Genomic DNA, 20,167 nt, shown 5'->3' with positions numbered 1-20,167 from the left:
CTGAGAGGGGTGGGATTAGAGTAGATCATGTAGTCTTTTAATCAGCTGAAGTCTTCCTCATGCAAAATAAATGGCTGATGTTTTAAATAAATTTCATAGTGCAGTTGTATCACAGGAGAACTTGTAGTAGCTTAAGCATAAACAGGGTTGACCCAGATTCTTGCACAAATAAATCTCTGCATTTCATATATAAAGGCAATCAGTAAGATCAAGTATTCCCATGAGGTGAACTTTTTCATTGTGTTCCCTCTGCTACCAGTCTGTTTTTTGGCGATCCTACAGAAGCCTCCTCTCTCTTCCAGGGTGTGATTCAGCAGTGGCTATGCTGGTTTTACATAGATGCAACTGATGCCTTGTTGCCCACTGCTGTGGAAGGGCTCCCTTTCATGAGTGAGTTCTTGCACTGGTGGAAAGGCACATGTGAATCTGTGTGGTCTGATGGCTGACTGAAGATCATATGCTTTTTGGTGACATTCCTCCTTTTCACTCAAAACCACCGTTTATCTCGCAAAGAAGGTGACATCGTGAAATTCTTCAGGAAAGAATTTAAGAGCCAATCTAATAAATCAATCATAAGCTAACATGGTAAGGGGCTACTCTTTGTTTGTGTAAAAAGTCAGATTTTGTGAATTTTCTGCTAGATGTTTCTATTCTACTTGAAAGCTTGCTTCAGAGATGTCTTTTCTTCAGGACCTCCAGCTTTCTAGGGTGAAACAAAATTGCAGACTACTCTGTTATTTCTGGTTAGTAGTTGCTATGAATTAACAGGCTCTATGTGTGAAGCCTCTGGTACTAACAATTTCAGACTGAAGATAAAAGACAAATAGGAGGTAGGATTGTTGATGAGTTTGTTCTATATATATCTTGCTGGTCTTTATACAAACATATACGTATATATAAATAAATATAGAATCTATAACAATGTAATATAAGTTTACAGTGACTAACAAATTTTTTTCTTTCATAAAAGCCCAGAGTATATTTGAAATCTGAGAATGGTTTATGTTGAAAAATCACTTCTGACGGAATCTCAGCTGAGATTGAAAGACTGTTGAAATACTGGTCATTAAAATCCTGTCTAGGATGACTGAGGGACAGATTATATTGATCGCATTATTTCCTTGCTAAAGGTAAAGGTTTTTTACATGTCTCTGTTAGATCAAGTGTACTGTGATAACTTCTCTATTATGAATCTATGCAACTGCACCTTGCCATGAGGTATGTGATTCAATATTGTTTTGCATTATCTTCAGTCAACACAAGTTTAGTGCAAATTAAATGCTCATTTCCTATAAAATACCAGAAATCTGAATAATGAACCTGAATTTCTGTTGGAATGAGGTCATAATAAAGCACAAAAGTGTTAATTGCAGATCAAGTGATAAAACTGCATCAGGTAGAATAATCTCATTCTCTAGAACAGAGCAACCACCAACTAATGTAAATAAGAAGGTTAGGTCTGTTGTGGCAGGAGATCATTCCGTGACAGTGCTTCTTACGCCTTTTCCTCAGATTCTGTATCACCTACTGTCGTATTTTTTCTGCCAATTCTCATATTGTGCCTGTGTTGCAGTTGGCAGTCATGAGCCTCAGTAGGTGTGACACTGAGTTCAGTTTTGGTCCCAGAGCTCCCTAGAGATCTGCTGAAGTGGAAGGAGAGGTTTTGACTGGCTTCTTGTTGGGTAAGGGAACAGATGCAAAGTCCACAACTGATATTCTCCAAGAATAAGTCCAGTTCCAAATTTGCCTTGGAATCAGCATCCCCTCAAATATTTCTGACATTCATTTTTTTGAAGTCAGTGAAAACCAGTAACAGCCATGGGGATGTCGTTGAGCTTAGACTGGTGCAAGTGCAGAAGTAATGATTTAGTTTCAGGATTAGCCACTAGACTCATGCAGTTGTCTGCAGCATTTTGTGAGAGTTAGTGTATGAGATGTCTATAATTGCTCATGCTTACTTGCTCCAGTTTTGACGGCCTGGACAGCCTTTACTTTCTTAAAACAGAGAGACAAAAGCGGGATTTTATTTATGTGTATGACTGTAACAGCAGAAGAGGAGTTAGCAGACAGAGTAAATTTCTGTCTGTTTTAAAGATTTTACCTATGTGAATAATTGTTAGTAACAACAATTATTGTAACAGTGCAAACGTTAGTTAGTTCCTTATAAGCAAATTGTAGTCATAAAAAAGTTATAATGAATGCCAAAGGAATCTGAGACTAGAGAAGGAAGACAATTTTTGAAACCATAATGAGCATGTGAAAATCTGAGAGTCATGAGGACTGCATCATTTATAAAAATGCACTTTCTGTGCATTTATAATTGTGTTATTATTACATTAATAGTGTTCAAATAGAACTAGTCTCCTGTCCTCCTAAAATTCTGTTTTAATTTGGCTGTTGCAACAGCTGCTTTTTTTCTTTTTATTCAATGGTAGAACAAAAACTATGGAAGAGAGCTCCCTCATTTGAATTGGGTTTTGCTGTTATCGAGTCGTTTCCACTCTTGAGTTGTCTTTTAACAGCCCTTCTCCTGGGTTGTGCCACAAACAATCCTAAGTATTTCCATAGCTGCTCTCAGAATGTGATGAGGCTGAAAAGCTGGCTGCTGTGCTTTTAACAGTCAAATGAATTATTTGAAGTGGACTCCTAGGCAGTAAATCTGAATGACGTATAATTACAGATTGTATTTATATGTTAACGGTAATTACAAAGTATAGTTGCAAAGTGATTATTAGTGATTTGTTATTTACATTGCAGAGTTTTAAAATGCTGTGTGGAAAAGGGGAAAAAATAAGCTGGTCATGCACTAGTTAGACTACGTAGTGCAAGTCCTGAGTGGGGAGCAAGTGTTCAAATGCCCAAGATAGAACTGCTGCCAGCCAATATTGAAATTAGACACAAAACCTTTGGAAACTTTTTGTACAGCTGGAATAAGTTCTGTCCTAAGTGAATGATTTGTCTACTGCAATTTGTGTTCCAAAGATGATCAGATAAGAAAAAAAAATATCAAGTAATGTATGAACAAGTCTTGGTATGTTATGTGGAATGGATGCCTGTGGATTCAAGACTAAGTTAAGAGCAAAATTTATCTTAACTCTAGCCTCACTTTCAAATCATTATGTGGTTCACTTCTAAGTGCCTTGAAAGAAACCCTTTTGGCAGAAACCCTTTCATACAGGTTTGTAAACTGTGGGCCTAGAGCCCTCTAGTGTTGGATTGGTGTAATATACATTAATTATCTACACTAGCATAGTTCAATGGCCTTCACAGTATTCTGATCTGTGTCGATAAAGAGCTACCAAGCCTATCACTTTCTTCCACCTAATTGTTTATTGACTCTATTATTTATCTACAGCTTAAAAAATCTGCAATTTATTTTTGAGAGATATAACTGACCTCATTTATCCCAGTTTTTAGAGAGGTTTACTTTGGAGCTGTTACCCTGTCTGTGTCAGCAATAACGCAGCGCAGAGACAGGTCCTATGCAAATGAGAATCTGAGAAGCCTGTAAGGCTGGTCTACTACATCCACTGCATCTCTCTATTTTTCACTTACTCCATGTCTTGTTTCAGGGAGTCCTTGCAATTCCTTCAACTTGATCTTTCAAGCCCAAAATATGTTGTCCCCTGTTCTCCTTCTCTTGAATTGAGGGTTCCCATTTGCTCTTCCCCAGCACCGAGACTATATCTGTGATACAGATCCTTCCTTGTCCAAGTTGGCATCTGAGGGAACTGGCGGAGGAGCTGGCCAAATCACTCTCCATCATATATCAGCAGTCCTGGCTACCAGGGGAGGCCCCAGATGACTGGAGGATCGCCAGTGTAGTGCCCATCTACAAAAAGTGCCAGAAGGAGGATCCTGGGAACTACAGGCCTGTCAGCCTGACCTTGGTCCCGGGGAAGGTTATGGAGCAGATCATCTTGAGTACGCTCACTGGGCAAGTGAAGGACAGCCAGGGGATCAGGCCCAGCCAGCATGGATTTGTGAAAGGCAGGTCCTCCTTGACCAACCTGATCTCCTTCTATGAGCAGGTGACCCACCTAGTGGATGAGGGAAAGGCTGTGGATGTTGTCTACCTGGACTTTAGTAAGGCCTTCGACACTGTTCCCCACAGCATCCTCCTGGAGAAACTAGCTGCCCGTGGTTTGGATGGGTGTACTCTTTGCTGGATAAAGAGGTGGCTGAATGGCCGAGCACAGAGAGTGGTGGCGAATGGAGTTAAATCCAGCTGGTGGCCGTTCACAAGTGGCGTTCGCCAGGGCTCAGTTTTGAGTCTGGTCTTGTTTAACATCTTTATCAACGATCTGGATGAGGGGATTGAGTGCTCCGTCAGTAAGTTTGCAGATGACACCAAGTTGGGTGGGAGTGTTGATCTGCTTGAGGGTAGGAAGGCGCTGCAGAGGGATCTGGACAGCGGTGGATTGATGGGCCGAGGCCAGCTGTATGAGGCTCAGTAAGACTAATTGCCGGGTCCTGCACTTGGGTCACAACAGCCCCACGCAATGCTGCAGGCTTGGGGTCAAGTGTCTGGAAAGCTGCCCGGCGGAAAAGGACCTGGGACTGTTGGTTGACTGCTGGCTGAACATGAGCCAGCAGTGTGCCCAGGTGGCCAAGAAGGCCAACAGCATCTTGGCTTGTGTCAAGAATAGTGTGGCCAGCAGGAGTAGGGAGGTGATTGTGCCCCTGTACGTGGCACTGGTGAGGCCGCACCTGGAGTACTGTGTGCAGCTTTGGGCCCCTCACTACAAGAAAGACATTGAGTTACTGGAGAGTGTCCAGAGAAGAGCAACGAAGATGGTGAGGGGTCTAGAGAACAAGTCTTGTGGGGAGTGGGTAAGGGAGCTGGGGCTGTTTAGTCTGGAGAAGAAGAGGCTGAGGGGAGACCCCATTGCTCTCTACAACTACCTGAAAGGAGGTTGTAGTGAGGTGGGTGTTGGTCTCTTCCCCAAGTAATTAGCAATAGGACAAGAGAGGAAATGGCCTCAAGTTGTGTCAAGGGAAGTTTAGATTGGATATTAGGAAAAATTACTGAAGGAGTGGCCAGGCATTGGGACAGGCTGCCCAGGGAAGAGGTGGAGTCACCATCTCTGGAGTAGTTCAAAAAACTTGTAGATGTGGCACTTCTGGATATGGTTTGTGGGATTCCTGGAAGAACAGGCACATATTGTGAGCAACCCAGACACTCTGAATATGGACTTGATCGGTCTGTAGCAGCACAGACCTCAAGGCCATCGAGAGGCCGGCTGCGGGTAAATGGGTGTTCTATTAATAGATGCTTTATGAATAGTGACCAATCATAACCAAGTGCTGTACCGAGTGCTGTCTATGTGCTGTCTATATAATCCAGATTCTCTGCTAATAAAGTTGACTGTTATGGATCATACTGATCGAGTCCTCGTTCCCACCGCAACAAAGGTTTAGTAGGCATGGTGGTGTTGGGTTGATGGTTGGAGTTGATGATCTTAGAGGGGTTTTCCAGCCTTAATGTTTCTATGCTTCAATATGTCCTCAGGCACAGGTTCTGTGTGCCTTCATGGTTTGCCTTGGCTTATGTTTCCCTTCCTTGTTTCTTTGCCTCCTTGTTGCCCCATGCCAGAAAAAAAGTCTGTCCATTCCTTTGCTTCTCTTTCTGTTTTTTTCTTTGCCACCAAACTCTGGGCTGATTTTGGCCTTTGCTGTCCCTGTCATTATCATATCTTAGTCTTCCCATGTGCCACAGATTATATGTTTCTCATTCCTTTCTTCCTCATCATATTAGTTTTCCCTCTTTCATTGAGTTGTATGAAGTGTCACAGACTTGACACACAGGAAGTTTTCCATGGAAGAGCGTAGCTGCTGGGATGCTGAGATACCGGCATTGCATGGAGAAACAACTAATGATGCTCAAGCAACATGCAGAGAATCTGTTATTTCAGTGGGTTAGCTGTGGACAAGGAGCTGCTGTGGACCAAAGAAGTGCAGAATAATTGATTTTGTATTATAGACAATCTCTTTTCCTTTCTGCAGAACGAGTGGGAGATGAACAACTTCCTAGTTTGCTTGGGAAGGCCAGAGAATCTGTCACTCACTGAACTGGTTGCGAATTCAGTAGTGGTGCTATATTGGAAGCCTGGTGGGTTAGGTGGAGAGGAGGGACCAGAGCAGTATGCCACCTGGGACCTCACTGGAAAGTGGAAGAGCCTAAGGACTGGAAAAAAGACAGCGAGATTACATGTTGTCAACAGGAAGCTGGGAGGAAGTAGGGATTTTTGCCAGCAGGAAGTATGACGTTATTAGTGATCCTCAGGGAGAACTCAGTGCTCACCTCTGAGTAGGGCAGTATATGGATTGTTCTCTTTCTGTGAAAGAAAAATGGGTGAGAAACCAGGGGGGACACTTGCAGAAAGCCTGTGTTGTTACCCTGTTACTCCCTCTGCTGAGCTGTCCAAACTGTGGGCTAGGAGAAAGATCTTCACCTTTAATTTTTTACTATTCCCTCTACCGATCTTTGAGCAGTCATTTGTAGATTGTGTAAAACATATTGCTTGGCATTATACAGTCTACAGTCAGATCTCTGGTGGCTGGTTCAATGTATAGTGTAACTAAAGCTGCATAGTAACCTGTCAAAACTTATAGACTTACAACAGTGCGATTTCAGGTTTGAGATTTATGTATGCTGCAGTGAGCTCTAAAATATGAGACTAATTGATTTGGAATACTATGGATAGTTCTGTCCATCAGGTAAAGAACTTTCAGAGCTACAAAGTATGTACAGACTCAAAGATGTGTTTGCTTACTGAAAGCTTACTAATTGATAGAATCTGAAGTGAAGCCACTTCAGAAGACTTGGAACCCTTTCAGTATCAGCTTTTGAGTGCCTTCCATTCAAAGCAGTGTCAAAGCTCTATAGGGGGTTAGGTACCGCAGTTTAGACTGACATTTGACCTGAAGCTATTGAGAAATGGCTGCAGTAGGATGGGAAGCAAATATTTTAAGGGGCCAGCAACTCTCATGTAAGTGATTCACTGAAAAGTCAAGGGAGACATGCTGTAAAATGCTTAAAGTTTATTGATCATCATTACTGTTTTTTGTAACGAACAAAAATAAGACAATATTCCAAAACAAAATAGAAGAAGAAAACACACCACACCCAGATAACATGACTAAGACTAAGAAATGGGAGAACATTAATTCTTAAAGAAATGACCAAATAAATCAGTTTTCTAAAAACAAAATAAATAGCAGTGGTTCAACTTTTAAAAGCTTCCTAGGAAAGAATTTACATTTATTATTATTATTATTATTATTATTATTATTATTATTGTTATTATTATTACCTTTTGTTTACAAAAGTCCTTCATGTGCCCCTGTTGGCAAAAATATATATATAGTTCTTCTGTAAACAGTTAACCACAAACAAAATAATTCCATATTTTCATACAGTTACTATGCTGATGGTGTTATGTAAACAAAGAGTAGTAGTATGCAGCAGCTTCTTATGATAGGATTTCTTTCTATTTCTCATGACAATATACAGGGAAATTTACCCATTATAAATAGTTCAAAATATTGAATTTATAGTTTTGAGGAGGTATGGCTTTCTGCAGTCTGTTTTCCTGAATGCAAAAAGAAAAATGAAGAAACAGTAGGGTACATTTTTCCTTGGGTTTGGTTTGCTTGTTTTCTGGCCTTCAGCACTTGATTTGTCTCAATGAATTGGAATTAAATGTTATAAAAAAAGGTCAGTCTATGTCAATGGAAACACAAGATATTGTCAAGTGTCTATACTATGCCACCACAGGCAAGCTTCAAGCCAGAAAAGAATGTTGTTCTCATAATAGACTTTGTGCAAGTGTAAATCCAGCTCTCAGTCTTAAGGTACAGCACTTCTCAGAAGACAAAAAAACTAAAAATGTCAAAATGATGTTATGCTGTACCTCTCAAGGTGTAAAACAAAAGACATGAAAAACAATCGGAGATATGTTGGTAATGAAAACTGAAATAATTTTGACAGACCTATTGAGTTTGTATGCAGAAAATATCATCTGTTCATCCAAAATTTTAGCTGCTTTTGACACTTTTGTATTTTTTCAAAGTTTTTTTTAAGTTTTATGTGCAACTCTTCTTTGACAACTTCTCTATAGTTCTGATTTTAGACATTTGCTTGTTCCTGAGAGGCCTTTATCTGGTTTGTTGCCTGTTGGGTGCTGACTTGAGGAATGCACTCAGCGCTCACACAGCTGCATTTCTCCACATAGGTGTATGAGTGATCAAGGTAGGTTCCATCACTGCATGTCAGAGTCACCTTTCTTTGGCTGGTCTTGGTTTCCTGACAACACGAGCATTTATGTTCCATCGTGTTCGCCTTGGGAGAATATCTGATTTCAAAACCAATGAAAGACAAAAATTCAGAAATTATGTGAGAAATACCACTTCCCCTCCCACTCATTACTAAGTATAATCAGAAGTGGGCTTGCATGTGGGACTGTCGATCAGTAATGCAATTCTTATAATATTGTGGAGAAATATAAGTAAGTTGCTCCTATTGTAAAAATAGATGATTCTAGCTCTTCATTTAGGCACAGAAAAAGTAGATGAATTCATTCAGATCACATATTAAGCCAGTCCAAAAAGAAAGAATAGTGAGAAATAATCTTCTACTTCTCCAAACTTGGGCCTACTATGACACTGAATAGGCTGTTAAAACATGAGTATTGAACTAATTAAGCTAGTGCAACATCATGTCTGTTAAAAAATCTGGTTAGTACAATGAAAACAGCTGATGACTGGGTGGATGTTGGATGTATCAGAAAATCACTTGCAATGTGCTTTATGTAAGTAGTGTAAAGAGTGGAAGACAAGAGACAAGTATCTTTTGTACCACTTACCGTGAGTAAGCGTCACAGCTGCCTTCACAGTATGTCATCTCAACAGGTGCAGCAGATACACATTCATGATATTTGATGACAGTCATAGTATTGTGCTTCGTACAATCTGAGGTTGTCACAAACCAAGGGAAAATATGTTAAAGTGTATGTGTATGTAAATAGGTATCTGTGTATGACATACAGTTTGTAGTAGAAAACTGAGATGGATGGAACAGAAAGGGGAAATTAGGTCAAAGTGCATTTCTCTTTTAATTGCTATGGGCCAAATGATGACTCTTGCTGCTTGTGTTATCAATGAATAAAAAATTCTGTTTTGCTTATACAACTTTGGTGCAGGATGCAGAAATAAAGAGCAGTACAGTGGCAGCTACTCAATGCACATCCCTCCTCCCAGGACTGGCTTTAGTTTCTTCCTTAAAGACAATGTGTATATGTGGAAGTTGGAGAACAGTCATAGTTCTCTGCCTCCCACAAAAAGGCTACCATGTAACAATAGGGGATGGGAAAGTTCACTATATCAGTGTTTTCCAAAGCGCATTCCAGAAATGTTCCATTCCTTTCTTTTTCCACCTGTTTCCTTTCTCACCCCAGTGTGAGGTGGTGGTCCCAAACTGTTCACCTCTTCTGCCTATTCAATTGCCATGCAAGATGGACTAATATACCTATAAGGCACATATTATTATTACTTACTCCTTGGTTTTTCAAGGCACTCTTTACAGCAGCCATCGTCAGATAGCTTGATGTCATCCTTGAGTGGGAAAACAGAAGAAGACAACTCAAGTTTCGTATCTGCATACTAAAGCAGAGCCTTGCCCTGCTTCCTACGTTTCACTAGCACCAGAAAGTTCTTTGTATTGACATGAAATCTAATTTCAAGCTAGTCTTAAATATTAAGGGCACACTACTTCAGTGTTAGTAACAGCTGTTTTAAAGCTGACATTGAGGGGGACTGGAACAGGTTTGCTCTTATCAGAGTTCAGTAGTAAAATTTCAGAAATAAAGCTTGTAGCATGTGTGGGATATTTTGAGTGACCAAAGCCAGTACAGGTGAAGGATGATGTCAGACATGGTAACACAATTAATGAGATAACTGACTCCCCAGATGTGTGGGGCTGGTTCTAATCTACCCTGAGCTGTATTAAGTTGAATGATGTTGTGAACTGAAGTAGCTTATTTTCCTTCACCTTTGCTCTCAGTAGGTGAATTCTAGAAAAGAATTTATAATCTTCAATAATTTAGGAATAAAAATCCCATTACTTTTCAATAAGATTCTTGCTGCTAGGCCATCTGACACTTTTAGGAAACCAAAACACTGTGCTGTACCCTTTTCTCTAGTGCCAATCCTCAGGAAGGATTAATATATCACCCATTTTAATTTTGATTTGCTTTTCTGAAATGAAATTTGATGGGGACCAGATTCAGAAAGGTTAAAATGAGAGCCACATCCTGTGTGATGCTTCTGCTATTAAACACCAAGATCCCTCTCTCACTGATGCTAGCCACTGCAACCTTTTCGAATATGAGAACTGGTAGAGGAGTACTTACTGGATCACACTCATGGTTAAAGGGAGGACAGCTTTTCAGTGAGATAACTGGAATGAACTGGTCATCATGTTTTTCACATCTGTAAGTGGTACAGTTATCACCAGGTGGGTTCCAGATTTCTTCAACCTGAAAGCAGTTAAAATTTAAAGTGAATAAAAATCGTCTTACATAAAAATGAAACACTCGCCACCCCCCCCGCCCAGTGTCTTATCATTGCTGCCTACTGTAGTTTGATTATTCAAAAAAATTTCCTTGAATTTCAGCTGACAGTTACTTGTCATACTATCACAGTACTGTAAGTCTTTTTCATTAACCGGATGAAAAGGCTGTATTTTTATCTGAGTATGGACATGCTTTTTGTGTTAATAGAATAAGTATGTAGACTCATTTGGAAAGATTGATTTGTGTTTCAGTGGTTTTGTCATCACAATTGATGGGAATGTCCATTCAGACACACAGCAGAATTTCTTCAGGTTTCACTGACTCATCTTGTGTGTCAGCTAATTTGAGATTTGTGGTTTGGAGCAGAAAACTGCCTCCACAGACAAAAATTATCTTTGGAGCAAAATGGGTGCTATCTTTTCAGACCTGAAGGCCCATTGCTTTCGTTTATGTATATTTCTACATTGATCTCTTGAAAGCCATTGCTCATTTTCACAGTTGCTTCCAGAAGTCTTAGTCAGAACTGGCATTTCATGGCTCAAGATACTGTTCAAGCTGTGTGAGACAGACCATTCCTCTGCCTGAATAAACATTTGTCTGACATGAAAAAAGATGCAATAAATAAATGTGGCAAAGACAAGGAGAGGAAAGAGTGGAAAGTCTAGCAGAGTTCACCAAAATCAAACTGAAACAGGGACAGTTACTTGAAGCACGTGTGTAATGTTGTCTCCCACAGTCACTATACAAGCCGCTGCCTTGCACGTCCCACAGCACTGTCCAGGTGTCTTTGTATATTTATAACCCTGTTGTGAAAGAAACAGGAAATGACATTGAATTGGGACACTGACTTTAACTGGTGGATATTTGAACTGAGTGTGGTAGAAATTGCTGACAGCAAAACAGGACTCACAGCTGGGCAGTATGTGTCACAGATAACAGGCTTGCACTTGACAGTAGCGTGGTGAGGGCTTGAGTAAGAGGATTCAGAGCAGGTGCATTCTTCACAGGGGCCTAATGGAATGACAGCTCCAGGCTAGGGGAAGGCAGAAAAAAAGTCATCATCAGTCAGTAAAAGCAAGTTACTTTGCATATGTACATCACAGAACGCAAAGCTGAACTAGGTCTGGGATAAACTATGCTTAAATAGCATTTTGGTTGTTTTATTTAAGCAGAGTTTCTGTTGTTGCTAATATCCATTTTGGAATTAAATTCTGCTAATGCAGAAAGGAGAGCAGAACACGTTTTCCCTGTATGGAGGGTGTTGACATGCTGACCTTGATTAAGTAATTAATAAATTTTTATTTTGGGCTTTTCTGCAAAATATGGTCAACTACAGGAATCTCAAAAATATTGCATTGTGAACCTATGTGAAGGTATATTTTTATAGTGAGTTCCTCCGTGTACTTACTGCATAGTAGGTTGTGTTGATTACACAGCCATGTCCTGTAAAGAAGAAAGAAAGATGGTGTCACTTACACAGAGGTGTAAGTTTTCAGGAGCAGAAGTATGTGAAAGAAGTGCTGCTTTGTTGGCCTAATATGATAACACAGACAATTTGCATCTTTCTCTCTTAAGGTTTTTGTGTTCATAAACTCAGAAAAATATAACTGTGAATAAGACATGAAGAAGATGCATAGTACTTACTGCATTCAAAGGAAGGACAGCATTTTCCAGGCTGCACTGTTGTGACTACTTCCTGTCCCTCTAAGCACTGGGGTGTGACCTCAGGGCAGAGGCTAGTGTTGCAGTCTGTTTAATGGAAGACAATATAGAAAATAATAAACTCAGAATTTTAAAATGAAAGTAATTTTGGTTTGCATGAACTTCAGAAGTTTTCCTGTGGGGCAAATACGGTGTTGTTTACGCAAGCTAGTTTAATGACTGATTCAGTATATTTGCCTAGCTATTTGTAAAGTGAATGGGCTTTTCCATAACCTTTGTAAAACAAAGAACTGTCTGAGAAGAATAGTGGTGATTGCTGGAAAGAGATACTTCTAAAGAGACATTTGTATGAATTGGGAAATCTGATGACTGCCAGAGGTTCAGGAACTTTCTTCAGCAATTTTTCAATGTTAAAGATTTTTTTTTAAATTAAGATCATTTTTTTATACTGTTCTTCAAAACAGAAAATGCTTTGAATAGTTTTTGAATATTGTTTCAGGTGGTGGCAGCATTAAAAGTTGCAAATGTTAAATTATAAGAGATTTCCAGTTGCTTTTCTGTATCTATATAAAATCTTTTCAACTTTAAATTTGTTGTCTTCAGGCATCTAGTGAATGCTCTGCAAGGAGGTTCTAAAAAGTGAGATGAGGGAGAAAAGTGTTATGAAATAAATGAAAAATATTTTTAAAAAGAGAAATTATTGCTGTAGTTCCCCAAAATGAATATAGTTTATTCACCATGATAAGAAAAACTAAGACAGTACTTACAGCACTCAGTCCTGGTACAGCATGGATCTTCTGGTATCTGTATCTGAACAGGCATGTAGCCTGGTTCATCACAAAATACTTGCTGTGTCAAAGAACATTTGTGTTTTGTACAGTGCACTTTAAGAGTATTTTTGTCACAGACACATTCCTGGCAATCTTTTGTCCATTTTTCTCCTAGCTATATAAAAAAGAAAAAGACAGAAGAAAAAAAATTATATGTAAATTCAAACCAAAATAATTTTAATTGTTTCTAGTTGACTTACTAATGGTTACAGTGATAGCTGATTACATCAACCTTTTCATATTTCTAGTATTTTCAGATTTTATAAGAAACCGTCAAACTGAAGCTTATTAGTGGAAGATACTGGAGATCACTGAAGGTTCTGAGCATGTTCACACAGCTATCACTTTTTGTTTATCAGTAGTGTCAGTATGAGGGATGCAAGAGGTCTAAAGAAGGAGTGATTGAGATTTGCATGCATTTTTGAATAGGAAATTATCATACGCCATACTCATTTGCACATCAGGTTACAGAGAGAAATTTCTGTACTTTATATGTAGCTGAGGAACTAAGAATGCAGATTATCAACACTATCTGCAACAGGTAAACTTTGTTATCTATCAGTCCCTTGATCCCTAGTAAATTTAGCAAGCCAAATTTATGGAAATAAGCACATATGCCAAAGTTCCACTGCTACCATCTCTCTCTCTTTTTCTCTCTATTTTTTTTCAGTATGTGAGGTGATGGTTATTGAAAAAATATCCTGTCAATTACTGCTGAATTTCTTAGGGAGTAATGCGGTTTCTGCTCTGGCACTCACAGTTGTTGTTAAGGTTAAAGGGGAACGAACATTTGGAAAAAACCCTGAAGTCTCCCCCAGTCTAAGCAAAACTTTGGTTTTGTGAAACAGTAAATATCCTCTTGATTCACTTATCTGTGCTTGACAAACCACACTGATTGTGCTACTCACCTGTCTGGATACTCCATTTGGTTCACTACAATCTGGAACGGGGAAAAAAAAAGATTAATGAAGATTTACACCACTGAAAACTTACACAAAGGAGTAAATTCATGCAGTTTCAAATAGAAATACTGTGCAGATAAAACTAATAAAAAAAAGAATATGCAGACTAGTTCTTCCAAGATGTAGATTTCTTCCATCCTGACAGGTCTCATGTAAGGAAGGAGAATGGAAAAAATGTAATACTGATTAGTATTTGATTTTTGGATGGGGAGACTAAAGGAGCTTAAAGAGGGTGATTTTCCCATGATATGACCATGTAGAAGACAGCAGTAGAATACAGGCATCATGATGATGAATCCTTATCTCTATTTATTCCCCAAACTAGCTACAGACTACTTACAGCATTCAGAGACACAGATGCTGCTGTCTTTACTCAGGAATGTCTTTCCTTCGGGACAGAAACAGCCTTCAGTTACTGCATAGCCAGGAAGCTCGACAAGGCTAGAGTGGGAGGAATGTATATATTTGAGTACAAGGTTTTTGCAGTGAAGCAGGAGAGAAAGCAGCATATGTAGAAGGTTGCTGTGTCAGATACAAGGGACACAGAAGACTTTATATTTTCTGAAGTGCAACAGGAAGTGCATATTCATAGAGCTGACTGATATTTATAAATCTTGAATAATGTTCCAATTTCACAACACATTTTATTATGAAGTAGCTTCATTTTCTAAGGAAAGTAGATAGATGGGTAAAAATAGAAAAAAAAAAAGAGAAAATGTAAGCAGTTGTTTTGCAGTGGATTTTTTGGTCTTTCCATACCTTGGGTCACAGGTAGCAGGATTAATAGGCCCGCATGGTCTGTATACCATGCTTGCTGGACAGTTGTATGCTGTATTGGAAAAAGAAGAAATAAGATCAAATATAGACAGTAAATGCAGTTTTGCAGCAAAAGTGACTGCAGCTTTGCCACCTTAATCTGCAGTTTGTGAGTAACAACGTCACTGTATTTTTGTAGACAGTAGTCAACTGTTGTAAAATGTGTTTACTGAATAGACACTAATTACTACATTTCTCACACATGATTTTGAGTTTGCCAATACTTACGGCACGTATTGTTCGTCTTTCCTCTCCAGTCAATGCAGACACCTCTAGCAGCACACTCTGTAGCATATATCTCCAAACTGGAACACTGCATGGATTCATCAGCTATGCGACATCCATCAAAAACACAGCCTTTGAAAAATGGTTCTGGTGGTATCACAGCATGGCATTCTGCAAAAATCCTGTGTACAGGAAAGAAATCAAATCCCTTTCATGCTAACCAGTCATTACATAAAATCCAGCTCTTTCCAGTTAATGGCACATGACTCTGATTCAGGAAGGAATGTATTATGAGGAAAAAAAAAACCCCTAAGAATGGCCAATAATCTGGAAGGTAGATTCAGGAAAGGAAACACTAGGAAATCTGAAGCCCTATTGTTTGTCTAAAGAGGCTAATGGTCGTAGTAAATTCCTATGCATACACAACTTTTCATTAGTCTGACACTAGAAATTTCATGAAAAAGACAACTGTGTCAGATTGAGGAAAAAGGATGGCAGAAGTGGCTGGGAGACAGAAAAATTGCACATACGATAGCTCACAACTTATCAGACACTACAGCAAACATGTGTAAGAGGGCCTTTATAAGTGACCCAGCTGAAAAAAAGCTTTTGTCAGAGCTCACACAAGTATAGGAAACAAGCCTTTGTACTTTTGGAGCTCTGTATTTTACATAAAATGTACAAAGAATGAAGGAAGTTTTTCAGCTGAGATGTTTGTCTCCTCTGTTAACCTGGTTAGTAACCAGGTTCTTCACAGTTCGTACTGAAGGCCTACTTCAAATTTAGGGTTCAGTCTTTACTTAATAGCATAACTAAGAGTGAGTGAGCATAACCAGGAAGGTTGGGAAGGGGAAACAGAACCTAAATCTGTGTGTTTGCAACCCAGGGAGTTGATTTTAGTGCTTGCTGCATTCCTGAATTTTTGACTTCACCTCTCCTTGCTCAGTTATCTTTGGCATGCAGGTCATCAAAGAAGAGCAGTTTCTGTCGCAACAGCCTTTCACTGTGTATATCCTGTCAATAAACTGACATTTTCAGCTATTATCACAGGCTAGGATGATAGTTCTTACTCTTCTTGTAAGATACTGAGACAGTTTTGTTTAGAAAGAGTGAATTCATTCAGGTTTTTTTCTTACTTGCTCCAGAAAAGCTTGCAGAGATGAGGTGTTTCACAGTGAGGCTTTGGTGGAGGTGTAGTTACAACTGGTGGTATTGGTACTCCATGGCATGACTTGTTGTTATCAACGATCCAGTGATGAGCCATTTGGGGACAGGAGGAAATGATTTTGCCACTCGGTAAGCGACATTCATCTGATTTATTATTTGTGCATGTTCCTGGAAGAGATAAGTTATGTAAGTCTAATAAGCCACATCAGAGATGCACAATACATTATTGAGCTGATATCACATTTAGACATAATGTGCTCATGAAATGTATAAGGTGCCTTGCTTCATAGGGAGTGCTTTCTTTACAGTTATATGAATTTTAATTTAGGTTAGGGAAAACCAAACAAACCTAAAACCCCAGCCCCAAATTAAAAAGAATAAATTGCTGAAATACTGAGCTTTTCATCCTAGAGAAACTGAAAAGGAGAACTGTTTTCATTTCCACTTTACTAATGTTTACAAATTTCTGTCAGTCAAGAGACTGCACAGTCAGAGTGCATGAGAATAACCATGTTAGGGTGGGGAAAGAGTCCCACCTCCAATTAGTGCATCTGTCTTACCACACTGTCCTTCTGTGTTGTTGCCGAATTTGCTGTACGGGAGTTTCACGGAGAAAATCAGCCCACTAAAGGTGATGGTTGCACCAATCCCTGGTATTTCAACAATCATGTTGATGCCAAGTGTGGAGAAAGAAATGCCATCTTTTTTGAAGCCTGGCTTGACAATCTTTTTGTTGAAGTACATCTGCATGCAGGGTTAAAAACAAGACAACATCAGAATAAGCAATGCTTCTGCTTGATTGCTTTAAATAATGTATTTTCTGATCTTCATAATCATGCATAATTCCATATTGTTGTGCATCACATCCAATGCCCATAAGCATAGCAATAACAGCATATATATGCATTAATATCTCAGCTTATACAGCTATACTGCTACAGTAAGATAGCAATCTAGGTGGCCTCTATGTGCCATGGTTGTGCAGATTGTGAGCTAATGCACTGCATTCTAAATGCAAATATTTTCTTTGTATCTCTCATAATTTTGTTTGCTGTAAACACTTTTCATATGAAAATGAGTGGTAGTTTTCTTTAACTACAGAAATATTCCTGCTACTATTACATAATAACTTTGTTGCAAAAGCACTTTGTCCCTATGCTACATGTTGCTTGGTGTTGGAAGAGTTGTCTGAATTCAAAGTGAAGTCAAATGTCCCTGGTGCTAGTTTTAAGGCATATTTATTTGTTAATCTAAGCTGTTCCATTTGCAGCCTGTATCTTATATGAGCTAATGAAGGTGGACATATTTGCCTAATAACTTTTTGTCAGGAATTATTCTGCAACTTTCTTCTCATTGAACTGGGATAAACTAAGAGCTAAAACTGTCAGTTACTGTTTTCTTTCACAGGGAATCACTGGACTAACTGTTTCATCATGCCTTTCTGACTGTAGGTAAGGAGAAACTGGCATGGGTCTGTAGGGGGAGAGGGCGTATTGAGACGAGCTTTTCCTCCCACCACTTTGTGTTTTCTAATCAACTAATAAATTCTGAAGTGTAACAGTGGGACTGACATTTTGTTTTCACTGGCTTGTCAGCACTAATTTAGGATCATGAAGGTGAAGCAACACCCCTGGTCACCTCTTGTCTTCAGCTATGCCTCTCTTCCTAGCAGGGAATTGGATGGGGAATGATGTCCTGGCTCTGTTTGGAGCTGGAAGTTCCCTATGCAGGGGAAGCAGGCCCTAGTCATCCAGGTGATGAGGGATACATACCCATCTTCACCATGAGAGAAGAATCATGCTTGCTATTTGCATTCGGGTTTCTTCATAATGTGTTTGTTTACATAAGTGAATGGCATAATGTACTAGTTTTCATGAAACGTGAATCAAGCAGCAGTGTGAGCATTTTTTCTGTCTTGTGTCTCTCTCAGCTGTATTAGGCTGTTTCCTGGTGTTATTTATATGTACACATACATGCACATAATATATTCATGTCTGCATGTGCTAAGCTGTTTCCGAAATTTTGTTCTCAGAAATTGGTACAATCTTTTGTTTTTCCTAACAATACCCTCTGCCCTCATCACCTCTGAGACAGGATATTCTAACATTGCATTTCAAATGAGAATCAGTAACACCTATGGGTCTTATTATTTTTTGCAAAAATAGAGAAATAAAAAGATGTGTATTTTACCACATTGGTCATCACACCATTCACGAGTTGACGGGTCAGCACTACTTCTGCAGATTTGTAGAAAATAATAATGGATTTTGGGCAGGAAAGTCCGTCTTCTGCATCGCAGTAATAATTATCAATGTAAACACGGAAGTTGTCGTATTTAGGTACAATCTGTTTCACCAGGACGTAAGTGCAGTTTTCAAGGAAAGTATAGTAGGTTCCGTCAAAAGTGATATAATGAGGATCACCCCATCCACTACACACACCTGGTAGAGAGAAAATATTTAGATTAACGTGAAAATTATTGTAGGAGAAAGAACTTAGAAACTGAAGTGAATATATTATAATTTTTAAAGCAAACCTAAGAAAACAAAATGCCTATATAATCTGTGCAAAGTTTTGCTTTTTTCAAAAAAAGATTATTCCTGAATCTACTGGTGCTTACATTGACACTCATAGTGGTAACAGCAGCCATTTTCATCAGGTACCAGTATTGCTGGATATTTGTTCGCACAGGTAATTTCCTTTACAGGTAGGCAATGCGTTGGAATAACTTCTACCTTGTTGTCTCCCTTGCAGAGGAGTTCTGTACAGTTGGACAATTTGTATCTTTGTCCACGCTGCAAAAGGAACAAAAATTCCTGTCACAGGAGTTTTTAAGCAGATATGAACTTCACTTATATTTCTAGTTTAATGGTATATTGTTTCCAGTAATGGTGGAGTTGGAAAGGAAGTTAATATCTGTTATGTCTCTTTAATCTGTGGTACTAATGGTTTGTAATGTTGACCAGAGATATTCATAATTCTGACCATGATATGGAGGATCAGAAACTGTCTTGTTTTCCAAATTTCAAGCAAAGACTAAAATGAAAATCTTCACTGATAGTACAAGTTTTCAATATTCTACAGAATTTTTTTATGCTAACAGGAGGTGGGAACCTTAATTCCAGCTATTTCTTCTGCATGAGGAGCTCTTCTGAGGTTTGGGGGGCTTGGGGGATTGGTCTTAGGTTAAGGGAACTGATGTCCTTTGTACTAAATGTGTATACTGTACTTCATTACCAGCAGAGACCATCACTATCAAAAAAAAAAAAAAGAACATGTACAGAAGAACAGAAGGTTAGTTATTTCTGCAATGCAGTGCATGAGGGCTTTATGCTAGCGCTAAAGTCATTAGAAAAGATTGTTGTAGCTTGCTTTCTCAGTATGAAAAAATATACAGAGAAGGCAGATACAAATTTTACGGCATGTCTATTGACCATCATTAGCAACACTTATTCAGGCAGTCTGAACATGTAAGATTTAAAGACTGCAAACTATTCCTTTCTGGTGTCAACATAACATCGATGTTACTTCAACAATCATAACATACGACAGACAATACATACCTGTAGGGGAGGGTAGGAAGCAGAAACACAAACATTAACATGAACGTTTCCAGAAGTGGTAGATAGAGGAACAGATGTTGTTGTGGTAGACCATTCAGTGGAAGTAGTCGTTAGAGGCGTCGTATTGTTACAGTGTGCAGTGTATCGTTCAACTGTACATCTCCGACTACAAATGGCATAAAATCTACATCCATCACTATCCATTTTGCTGTAAATCAAATCACCTGAAAAAAATGAAACAAATAAAGTAAGAAAAAAAAAAAAAAACAAGAAAAAATAAGGAATGTACTAAAAAATAATTGGGGAAAAATGTGATGCAAAATAAGTAAAAAACATTAATTAAGAGATACGCAGCATGAAAAAAAAAC

General features: G+C 38.9%; 1 protein-coding gene across 1 annotated transcript; it reads right to left on the bottom strand.

Annotated features, from left to right (window-relative positions):
- Positions 1 to 8,131: 8,131 nt before the first annotated feature.
- LOC104338187 (intestinal mucin-like protein) lies at positions 8,132 to 20,003 on the bottom strand. The gene is made up of 15 exons (XM_075427123.1): positions 19,800 to 20,003; positions 18,857 to 19,031; positions 18,427 to 18,677; positions 16,797 to 16,980; positions 16,206 to 16,404; positions 15,073 to 15,251; positions 14,788 to 14,857; positions 14,369 to 14,469; positions 13,975 to 14,006; positions 11,485 to 11,607; positions 11,279 to 11,377; positions 10,413 to 10,538; positions 9,558 to 9,615; positions 8,868 to 8,973; positions 8,132 to 8,357 (listed from the first exon to the last, which is right to left on the bottom strand). Exons 1-15 carry the CDS (start codon positions 20,001 to 20,003, stop codon positions 8,132 to 8,134), a joined length of 2,133 nt encoding a protein of 710 aa, XP_075283238.1.
- Positions 20,004 to 20,167: the final 164 nt, after the last annotated feature.

This window comes from Opisthocomus hoazin, chromosome 7, assembly GCF_030867145.1.
Source record: "Opisthocomus hoazin isolate bOpiHoa1 chromosome 7, bOpiHoa1.hap1, whole genome shotgun sequence".
In the NCBI taxonomy this organism is placed as follows: Eukaryota; Metazoa; Chordata; class Aves; order Opisthocomiformes; family Opisthocomidae; genus Opisthocomus; species Opisthocomus hoazin.
This window is presented reverse-complemented; position numbering and strand designations above follow the sequence as displayed.

Bases quoted from the DNA above. Each gene is read 5' to 3' on its own strand.
- LOC104338187 (XM_075427123.1), bottom strand. From the start codon at position 20,003: ATGGATAGTGATGGATGTAGATTTTATGCCATTTGTAGTCGGAGATGT. The intron at 18,678-18,856 runs GTAAGCACCAGT...TCTCTCTACCAG, and splicing joins TTACCACTATGAGTGTCAAT to GTGTGTGTAGTGGATGGGGT. The intron at 11,608-13,974 runs GTGAGTAGCACA...GCCTTCCCCTAG, and splicing joins CAAATGGAGTATCCAGACAG to CCTGGAGCTGTCATTCCATT.